Raw genomic sequence first — 11,118 nt, 5'->3', positions numbered from 1 at the left:
CCTTCCCACCGCAGTCTTATCAAATATGTTCAGCCATTAGCTATATTCTGGATCCTTCCTCATTTCCCAGAAACCCACCTCCTCTTTCCACTGTCCCAAAACCTCCGATCGTTAGGTTTCTTTCCTTCATATTCATTTGATTAACCAACTGTGTACGTCTTCAAAACCTTAGATTGGTAGGTTTCATTCCCAGAAACCCACCGCCTCATTGATTAATCGATCTGCTTTTAAAAATTTAACAAAAACCGAAAACAATGAACCCACCCCCAAAAGACAAAATTGCAAGAGCGAATAGAGCCTTCCATCACATTCAGGACATTCAGCAGACACCCACAAAGAAGGAAGATGGAAGCACCAGGTGGGCAACAACAATGGATGATGACCACAAAGCTACAGCCGCAGTATGCTTACGGAGCGCCACCACCTCCGTCGCAACCCTACCACCACCCCTCCTCTCATGAAGAAATTTGTACCCTATGGATTGGTGATTTACCCTATTGGGCTGACGAATTCTACCTTCATTCCTGGTTTGCCGCCACCAACGACGTCCTTCGAATTCTTAACAAAACCTTTCGCATTCAATATCCATCTGTAAGAGGTGCCAAAGTTGTCACAGATCCCAACAAAGGACGCTCAAAAGGATACGGTTTTGTTAAATTTGTAGACGAAATGGAAAGAAATCGTGCCATGAGTGAAATGAATGGGATTTATTGCTCAACTAGACCTATGAGAATCAGTATAGCAACACCAAAGAAGAACACAATCTTCCAACAACAATACGTAGCACCAAAAGGTAGTATATTCATGTATTGTATTTACTATTTTTTTCTGTTAATCATATTGTAAAATTCTCATCTGAATCCTGTTTTATCAAGCTACAGTGGCTGCTATTCTAATGGACACTGATCTAACCACCGCAACTGTAAGTCTAGCAATTTTGAATTATACCTTTATGCCCATTTTCTTCATAACTTTCTTCTTTCTTATTTCAAGTTTATATCGGCAATCCTGACCCTGGTGTTGCAGAGGAGAAATTGAGGTCGATTTTCTTGCAATTTGGTGAAATAGTTTATGTCAAAATTCTTGCTGCAAAAGGATGCGGGTTTGTTCAGTTTGTCAACAGATAAGTCTTAAATTGGTCAAAGAAAACTTGATACATGAAAAAATTGTAAAAAGTTAATTACTAATTTCCTGTAGGACATCTGCTGAAGAAGCAATTCAAAGGATGCATGGAAGTCAAATTGGTCAAACTGTAGTCCACCTTTCTTGGGGAAAAAGCACAACTGCTAAATAGGTGAACATTAATTATGATATGCGACAAACACTCTTTTCAGATATTTTGTATTTTTTAGTTGATTATCAGTGAGTAGATTATTGGTGTTTTAAGTAAATAAAGCTGAAATCGGGTGTTTTTGTTCATCTTAGGTCAAATTTATGGAGCAAAAGCATGAAGTTCATCAAAGGGGGTTAGTTGATTTAACTTTTCCTCTCTTTTTTTTCTTTACATGTTGTCTTTTTCCATTCAAATATAATGTTAGTAATAGTTGAAATCTAGAGTCTATTTGAAGCTATGAAAACCGTTGGTAGGTGGTACAGACGACATAATAGTATGAGAAAAAAGTATAGTTTTGACTACCATTCTACAAACCAGTATGTTACGTAATGATAGTTATTTATTATTTTTCAATATAAAACATATACTTTATATATTAACGGTTTAGTAAATATATAAAATATTTTTATCTATTCAATTTCTTGCTTTAGTGAGTTCTTAATGTATTTTTCTTAACTATATTTAAAATCTACCCGCTAGAGTTAAGCATATGTTTCAGATACAAACCTTAGAATTAGTTTCAGCAATGTAGTTAATATTATAGTTTGATGTAATTACACCATGGTTGATGTAAAGAGTGCTCAAAATGTCAGTAATTACAAGAGAGTGAAAGAAACATGTGCTTGACGAAGAAAGGAAGATAGTTTTTATGTTGTTTTTTTTTGTGAAATTGGATAGCATGTCTTGGTTACTAAACCAAAGAAAAAAAAAAGTAAAGAAAATCTTTTTGACTCAAATGCTGACCCTTCACTCCCAATCTTCTCTTAATGACGAACCAAAAGAAACCAAAGTCAGAAGGGTTAAAGGAAGTAGTTTTTAGAAAATGGGAATAATAATGCAATTAGGCCAAAGAAAAATAACTACAGCAAGTATATTTCTAAAATACTTCCTCCAGTTTATTTATTTGTTTAATTATTATTATTATTATTATTATTATTATTATTATTATTATTATTATTATTTGCTTTTGGTTTGTTTTCCTTTTTAAACATTTTACAAAAGAAAAAAATCGATTCAATAAACAACCTATGAAATACCATGGTTTTGTATCAAATTCAGTTGTTAGTGCACCAAGTAAAGGAATGGGTATGAAGCCAAGTACAAATCATAGGGCAAATCAATTCTTGGAATGACCGAAAACTGTCAAGTGCAAAGATGTAATGAAATGCAAGGCTAATGAAATTGATAAAAGCAAGGTAATTTTGTTGTTGTTCAATGAGATTTACATTATTATATACCAATTATCACACTTTATAAAAAATCTTTTTACAGACTGAAAAAGGCAGAACGGGGAAAGGTGGCTATTGATCTTTAGAATGAGTGGCTTCAATCCATTCAATCATCTTATGACGGTGAATGGATTTTAGGATAGTTGCTTCAACATTGATCTTAATTATCTATTTTTAACAATTAATTTGTCCAGTACATTACTTACGTGTATTGCAAGTTGCAACCCAATGTTGAAACCTTGAGTCTTTGACATAACTTGTTTTTTTTTATTGTTTTGCATGTTTATAATGTAGTTAATATTTTTTCTGAAAAATCAAACATATTCGCTGTAAATTTTCAAATTTTAAATAATTTATTTTAACATATAAATTCATAAGGTTAGAAAAGGAAAACAAGAAAAACACTGGGCAGCGGTAAAAAACATCTTTTATAGCATTCTATTTTTTGGAAATCGCCATTTATAGCATTCTACTTGGTAAAAATACTTTTACCAACAAAGTACACTTAAAAAAAGACTTGTGTCCGGTGATAGAGGTTCAGTTTCATAATTTTTTATATAGCTTGATGATTGTTATTACTTTAATGTGGGTTTTGTCAAAAAAAACCATGCTTCTTCTGTTGGAACTTTAAGTTATGTTTGTAGGTTCCTGATGTACTTATCCTTTGTTAAACATGCTTTAGTTGTTTTTATGAATTTTTCTACTTTCGTTTTTATTTTTTTCTAATTTTGTTTTGAGTAAAGTGGGTTACATGGTTGGTTGCCAGATGTATCCTGCATTCACTATGTCATTAAGAAAGATTTTTTTTTTTTTTTTTTTTAATTTCTATACTACATAGTTGTATTTGGGATGATTTAAAGCCAAGTTGGTCATTGGTAAAAGCTTGATTCCATATTTCTTGACTCTGCTTCTTCACTTCTAAACTGGATGTACTTTCTCATGTATCTCATCACTTACCTTTTTTTTATTAAAAATTGTTTGTTTGTGATTATTTTTTGGATGCGGTGTCATTAAATTCCAAGGATGCGGTGTATATGCTTTCAAGGATGCGGTGTCATTAAATTCCAAGAGAGTCTAATTATTTTCTAGGATTTTATATTTTTTTTATAAATAAAGTTTGTTTATATCTTTTTAAAGTCTACAATATGGAGGGTAATATTGGAATTGTTTTTGTAGTGAAGAGGAGAAGTTGAAGAAGCTTGGCAACCTTATAAATGACAGCCACCACAGTGCTCTATTTGAGTTCAGGTATTATAAAAAGTCACAGAAAAAAATCTTTATATAAACTTATAACATACCTTCTCTCTTTCTTTGCAAAAATGTTAATAATATTTACGGATCAAAACAGTTCTCCGGAGTTGGCAGAAATGGTCCATTGATTATAGGTTTTATTTGCAATTTGGGATTCGTTTTTTTAGACGGGCATTTTATGAAATTGTCTGCATTCTTATCGATTCCATTACTAATTCGCTTCTTCCATGAGCTCCCATTGCTTTCCGAAGACCTGTAGTTCTTGTGTTTCGAAAGAATTTTCAGTGATGGGTGAGTAAAGGAGTTTTTTAGAACAATCCCATACTTGGTTCTAATAAAATGTACTCATGTCTTACTTTTAACATTTGGGAACCTGTTTTGTATCATTTTTATGTTGCAGGCCCAAGGAACATTTAATTTTGTTATAGAGGAGGTTTTGGAATTGATCCCGATATGTTTTTCCATGTAATTGAAATTTTTCCATAACCAGAATAGCCGAAGTTGGAAAATTTTAACAATGATTAAATTTTATGAGATTTCAGATTTCTTATATAGCTTACTGATTTCTTATATATCTTACTGCTTTCATATATAGCTTACTGCTGAAATGAAGTTATCTGATCAAAATTGTAGTCTTCTTCATCCAGGATTGCTATAAGTTTCCCTAATTTTTTTAGGTAATTTAATTTTTTACATTTATTGTGAATTTTACAATGATGTATTTTGAATTCTAATTGAAAATCTGATATGAGTAAAATATGATGTATCTAAAATCCTGATTATGAAAATCTGATGCATCTGAAATTCTGATATTGGCATGGGAGTATATTTTTTGGTTTATCATGGTGTTTTAGGTTTCTTTGTAATTGGCTCAATTTGGATGGATCGCAGATGCTCCTGTGTTCACTTTTTTGCCCTTGTGATGATAGCTGCCTTGGTGGTTTTCTGGTATGTTTACGGTTGCTAATGTGCTCTTGATTCAACAGACGAGATCTACATATTTTTGCGTGGAATGAATCATACAAGTGTAGAATTCAGTATCATATGAATTTTTAGTGTTGGAGAAATTGAATGCTGCATGGGATGTCAGTCTTAGTCTTAGATAATGATGTGATTTAATTTCATTGTGGAAAGTTGAACTGGATGTGAATATGGATGAGGCTGTTGTTTATAGCATATTACAACACTTTGATATCTTTCCTTATTAACACATTGTCCTGTCAAAATTCTATCCAATTACTGGATTGTATTTTCAAAATTTTCATATTATAACATTTACACGTTTGTAAATGAACAAATCTCCTACAATGACAATGTATTTTATTGTGGGTAACAGATTAGGCAACGTACTTTACTTTGATGCAAAAGCAACACCTTCCGCTCCCCGCAACGCGGGGGGAAACTTTCTAGTTTTAATTAATTTCTTTTGAGCACTAAATTAATTCCAAATTAATTCTTGACAAATATTAATTAAAAAATATGATTTCTCAATTAATATATTATACTTATAATATATTAATAAATCACAAATATCCTCTTTCTCAAATATCCATCCAGTCAAATTGTTTGGGAGAAGGCAACCCGAAATGGACCATGCTACTCAGGTCAAGTACATACCAATTATAGTTATGGGCTTAGACACCTAATCTAACAATCTCCCACTTAGATAAGTCTAATAACTATAACTGCAAGTACGACTTCAAAACTCGACTAGCAATCGTAGCTCTTAAAAGCTGTTGTCAAACTCTGACCTAGTAATGACACATCTATTAGATAAAGGATCATATATTCCTCCATTCTAGATATCGTATGGACATGAGACATGGATTATGATGACCGACTAATTGAACAAATCAAATCAGTTCAGGCTTGGCCAAGCGCTTTAGGGTTGTCATCACTAAATCATCAAGGGGCCACATATATTGCTTTTATCCCTCTTAGGGTAAAAGTAACGGATAAACTTCGACTCATATGCTTCCTTTATTTACTCATCAAATCACACATAATGATACGTTTTATAACACCAAGTTACTGGTGCGTTTACCCATCATCAATGTGCAACCGACTTGCAAACTACAACTCGTATGTCTCTGTTTCAAGAATATAAGATATTATCGTCTCACAATCACTCGTGATAAAATCCATGAAGTGATACAGATGAGTGTGAGTTTAATCCAATACTTAAATCTTATTACCGGAGTACTCATGAATACTGTAGCAACTTGTGCTATGTCTAACACTTAGACAATCTACAAACGGATTCATGATAGTCTTGCCTCAATACATACTTCCAAAGTATGATCGACTGTGGATGATTTGAATAATCTTATTATTCAGGAAGTCAAAACATGCAAAGTGAAAAACAAGAATAGTCGAATCCAATATGGTCTCAAAACTTTTGAATATAAATAAAACATCTTTTATTTAATCGTCATATTGAGTACACATTATTCATTGTATAATGTTTTGACTAATCAACTTAATACTTGAATTAAAACAATAGTCATCCCATGCTCCAAGCTTGCACACTATGTTTACCTATGGTCCTTACTTTGTGAAATAGATCAATTGTAAACATTTCCAATGACACTTATTTCACAATTCCATATCCTTATCGTAAGTGTAAGAATACCAAGTCCTTGCCAGTTACTATAATTTGTTAGATTCTAAGCTTATATGCAGTGATCCTTTTGTAACGACTATGTACACAAGTAACAGAGACTTTTCAAATTACATAACTTTCCATTGAAGATTGGTACAATACAATTCCATAGATACGAAGTCTCATATTCAAAGCACATTCCTTTGAATATCCTTCTTGCATCAAAATTTCCAACTTACTCATAGATTTTTAATATCCAACTCCCATTATGGAGACCTTTCCATAATTTCCATATGACTATCCATTCAGAATTATATCAATATGGTCCATTTATTACTATACTTCCAACTATCCATAAGCAACCAATCCTTAGCCAACCTCAGATCGTCCTTAACAGTTCTAGTCCTTTTTCCCTCTTAATGTCCTAGGCATTTGAAAAATTAGAACACGTAAATATTATTGCATATGCAATCGATCCTATATCTGAAGCATATGGGACACGATTCATAATGTCTTACATAAAGACATGATACTAGACCGGTCTCTTGCTATAACACTTCCATGTATAGAATTCCCATATCGAAACATTCCAATATGGTAATCATATATATATATATATATATATATATATATATATATATATATATATATATATATATATATCCATGACTAAGTATGATTAATACTTCAATCTAAACTTTTAGATTCGAAATAAAGTATAAGTATCATCTCCCTTTATTATAGCGAAACAACTTTTCAAATTTTGCAACTTTGCAAATTTGTAACCTTTGTTTCCTATAACTAGTATTGCTAACTTGCAATACTTCACATAATAATCATGCTCCCACTATCATGATAATTATATTCTTACTAGCATAGCAATTATGCTCCCACTAGCTTTCACATGTACTCAAAAATCAGTTGGACTTCTAGAAATCAATACTTATTGAATTTCTTACCAAAGTTTAGATTTCTGATACAAGATGCTTTGATAAACCTTTATCTAAGCTCATACACTTTTTATTAGAAAGCTCATATGTGTGTCTAAACTATTTTAGAACTTACAACAATAAGTCCATAATGTTCAAATTATTTGCCATTTCTCACAATTCGAACTATGAAGAGGGATGCCGTAATCATAATCGAATTTGAGAACGTAATTAACACAACTGCTATCTCCTTAAAATCTACTTAGTGAAAGCTTTTCCTCACAATCATTTTCATGAATTGGAGATAAACCTTATGTCACTTACATTTTATGGTGTATGTGTTCCTATCCATGTGAAACTGTCATTTTCAACCATTATCATTAAATAACGTCTATAGAATATTCAAACTCATATGGACTGAACTTGTTCAATTTTAATTTCTTGCCAGTTGGCAGCACAAGGGGCTACCATGTCTTCCAAGTTGTTGAGCAGATCACCCTTACTGATCAAGGTGCTTTGCCTTATGCAAACAATTCAGAAATCATAGAACTCACACACATAGTCAACTTTAACTAGAATGAGCACAAGAACAAGAATATGTCAACACGATAGGCTACAAACCTTAAGTCATGTGCTAGTGTTAAACAATAGGTTTATTCTTGATTAGTTCTTGAAACTTTTCAATGTCTTTAAGACTCCTACTGACCTCTTGACCATTGGGTTTTAGTATACTACAACATCCTATGGTGCACATACAAACCAAAAAGCTTTGGATCGATGTTTTCTCTAATTATACATGTAACATTGTTTCCAAAGATTTGAGCCTACAACTAGCATACAAATGATATAAACAACATAAAATACTAGTTAGGAGTTTACCTCTTTGTGTAGCTTGTAGAACATGAAGTATTTGGCCTTTAAGAACTTAACACCAATAGTATGAATGCCTCAAGTGGAATCACAGCACACCATGGACAAAGGATTACATTTTGAGAGAGAATCCTAGCAACCAAAATCGTCTATAAGAATACATTGGTGGAGATTTTGGCTATGGAGTAACATATTTATATGTGGAATTCCAAAGGTCATAGGTTAACCATAACCCATACCCATAGGTTTATGATCCATCGTTCATATGGCCCAACTCTTTATGTATCCATACATAAACTTAGTCCAACATATAAATATAACTAATTTACACAATTAGTCCCCATTGATTTAATTAAACTCTTTTGATCACTAAATTAATTCCAAACTAATTCTTGATCAATACTAATTAAATGATATGATTTCATATTAATATATTAGAACTTATAATATATTAATAAACCATAAATAACCTCTTCTCAAAAGTCCATCCTATCAACTTATCCTGATGATATGCAACCCAAATGGACTATGCTACTCTCGGGTCAAGTACATACCAATTATAGTTTTGAGCTTAGACACCTAATCTAACATTGACATATAAGATTCTCTGTCAGGAAACATTCCTTGACAAACAAATATCCAAGAGTTAGTGCAGATTCTTATCAAGAATGACACTTCATATAATTGGTCTTAGTTGGTATTTTTTTTGTTCAAAACATCACAACTACCAATTTAAAATGTGCAAGAGTAAGAAAACATTTCTACTCCACATTTCATGATGTGTTATAAACCTACTTAAGACATGTCATTCAAGTCACAATCTTGGAGTATGACTCTAAGACTTGATTTTGGAACAAAGTATGACTCACCTTAATTGATTTAAACATTTCAATAATTCCTGATTCCTCTTCTTAGCCATACAAATGCACTAAGAGGATTAATTGTGATATGGTTTTCATAACCATTAAGATGTTCATAAAACACGATACTAAAGTACTCTCCTTTCCTTCCAGATTGGAGAAACTTTTATCATTCTGCCTAATTGATTCTTCTTATTCGTTTTGCTATACATTGAAACCTTTTCAATGATTCAGAATTACACTTATTCTTGTAAGTATAACCGTATTTACTAACTTTAGTAAATCATAACGAATAGTCTTATCGTTCTTTGTGGTGGACCTGACCGATGCACAATAATGTGGACTAGATTCCTTAGTCCTTCACTTGACTCACATCTATATATGAACAATGAATTAGTCTTAATTTCCCAAAGATGAAAGTTCTCATTCATCATATAATACAAGTTGCATGATTCCAAGTTTCTGTCCAATTGAAACTTGGGTATGAGAATATTTCCTTATTTAGTAAATTTAGACACTACCACAAACGAAAGAATCAAATCCATATTGCTAAAAATAGAAACATACAACATCAATTTTAACAAATGTCATTGTAAGGAATATAAAATAAGATAAAATCAAGTTTTTTCCTTTATTTATAGAATTGCGGATAACTTGTCCTTATAATGAAATTACAAATGAAAACTATGTTACTAAATTTGTCTTAGCAATATATCATAACTCCTAAGTAGCAGTTCAAAAATTCAATCATCGAACCATGCGATCGAAATCCATCTCTTCGCAATCAGATTCAGCTTACTCTTCCTTTAAGCTTCCATTCTCTTCTTTGATCCTACAAAACATCAAAATGTAATTACATTACATCATGTATTAAGAATCTCCAAATATGAACTTAATAGAGTTAGATAGTGGACTTACCTGAAGTAGAGTCAAACTCTTTGACTTTGGCATCCTTGCGATCCTTCAAATAGATAAGCCAGCTTCGCAACTAATTCCCCTTCTCTTGGCAGTAGAAGCAAACAGATTCTTTCTGAATGGCACACAGGACAATACTAGACTTAGCCTTTCCCTTTCCCATTGGGAAGAGAAGACTTTTCCGGAATTCCAATGTTTCCATTGTCAATGTCCATGGAAGTTTGGGAAGTAGATCTTCTAATTAAATTTTCTTTACCAGGGCGCCCAATCATTTCAGATTCAGCAACAACTAGCAAATAGGTAAGATCAATAAGCGTCACGTCGCGGTCTGTAGTATAGTAATCTTTAATGAACTCACTATATGACTTAGGAAGTGATTGAAGAACCAACTAAACAACCAAATTCCTTGACACAATGACTCCTAACATTTTCAGCCTGTCAATGTGTGACTTCATCTCCAAGACATGTGCACACACAGACCTTCGATCTTCATGTTTGCCTACTAACAGGGCTTGAGTGACCTTGAACCTTTCAAGTAGAAGAACATGTAGGTTAGGGAAATTATTGGAGGAGGTGTAGGAAGTGAAGTATGATTTCCATTTTCACGATCCAATCATGAGACAAGATCTTCATGAGGAAAGATTTTTCCAAAAGATCTGGGAAGACCATACTTGTCAGAACTAGACATCTACAAGGGAGAAAATCAAGTTAGTTGATTTAAGTCCTTAATATAACACCCAAAGTGAAATATTAAGGCTAGGACCCAACACAATAATTCATAATTCGAAAGAGGGATGCCATAATCCATTTGCAATTCCTAGATTCTTTGAGATTCATTGAACTTTGTCTATGGCATGTTTAATATCGATTATGCCCTTCAAGTTTGTGACTAGGATACCGAGGATCACAAACCAGGTGTTAATAACCATGCAAATTACCTTGGTACTCTCAAAGTCATTTATCACCTAGTCAATGTGCCGGTTAACCACACACGCTCCATTGATCTATGACAAACTACGAGCTACCCATTTCCATTTCATTAGTCCCATATTAGTCTGTCGGTTAACCACACACGCTCCACTAACGACTAATAAGGTGCAATGTGCAATTTCATGAGTTACCATCAAAT

General features: G+C 32.7%; 1 protein-coding gene across 35 annotated transcripts; it reads left to right on the top strand.

Annotated features, from left to right (window-relative positions):
- On the top strand, positions 1-5,017 carry LOC145096969 (polyadenylate-binding protein RBP47B'-like). 35 transcript variants are annotated; one of them, XM_079034395.1, is made up of 12 exons: positions 1-793; positions 876-922; positions 1,027-1,102; positions 1,198-1,294; positions 1,426-1,466; positions 2,393-2,529; positions 2,606-2,685; positions 3,739-3,810; positions 3,911-4,104; positions 4,214-4,278; positions 4,409-4,490; positions 4,705-5,017. In XM_079034395.1, the coding sequence occupies exons 1-3, from the start codon at positions 346-348 to the stop codon at positions 1,036-1,038; spliced, it is 507 nt and encodes a 168-aa protein (XP_078890521.1). In that variant the 5' UTR covers positions 1-345; the 3' UTR covers positions 1,039-1,102; positions 1,198-1,294; positions 1,426-1,466; positions 2,393-2,529; positions 2,606-2,685; positions 3,739-3,810; positions 3,911-4,104; positions 4,214-4,278; positions 4,409-4,490; positions 4,705-5,017. The 35 variants fall into 35 exon arrangements, with proteins under 35 accessions (XP_078890521.1, XP_078890489.1, XP_078890520.1 ...); XM_079034363.1 differs by having other exon boundaries at positions 994-1,102; XM_079034394.1 differs by having other exon boundaries at positions 1,027-1,294.
- The last annotated feature ends 6,101 nt before the right edge of the window (positions 5,018-11,118 follow it).

Source organism: Lactuca serriola, chromosome 4, assembly GCF_051521515.1.
Source record: "Lactuca serriola cultivar US96UC23 chromosome 4, Lser_US96UC23_V15, whole genome shotgun sequence".
NCBI lineage: Eukaryota > Viridiplantae > Streptophyta > Magnoliopsida > Asterales > Asteraceae > Lactuca > Lactuca serriola.
Note: the sequence above shows the minus strand (reverse complement) of the source record. Positions and strands in the feature narration are given on the sequence as shown.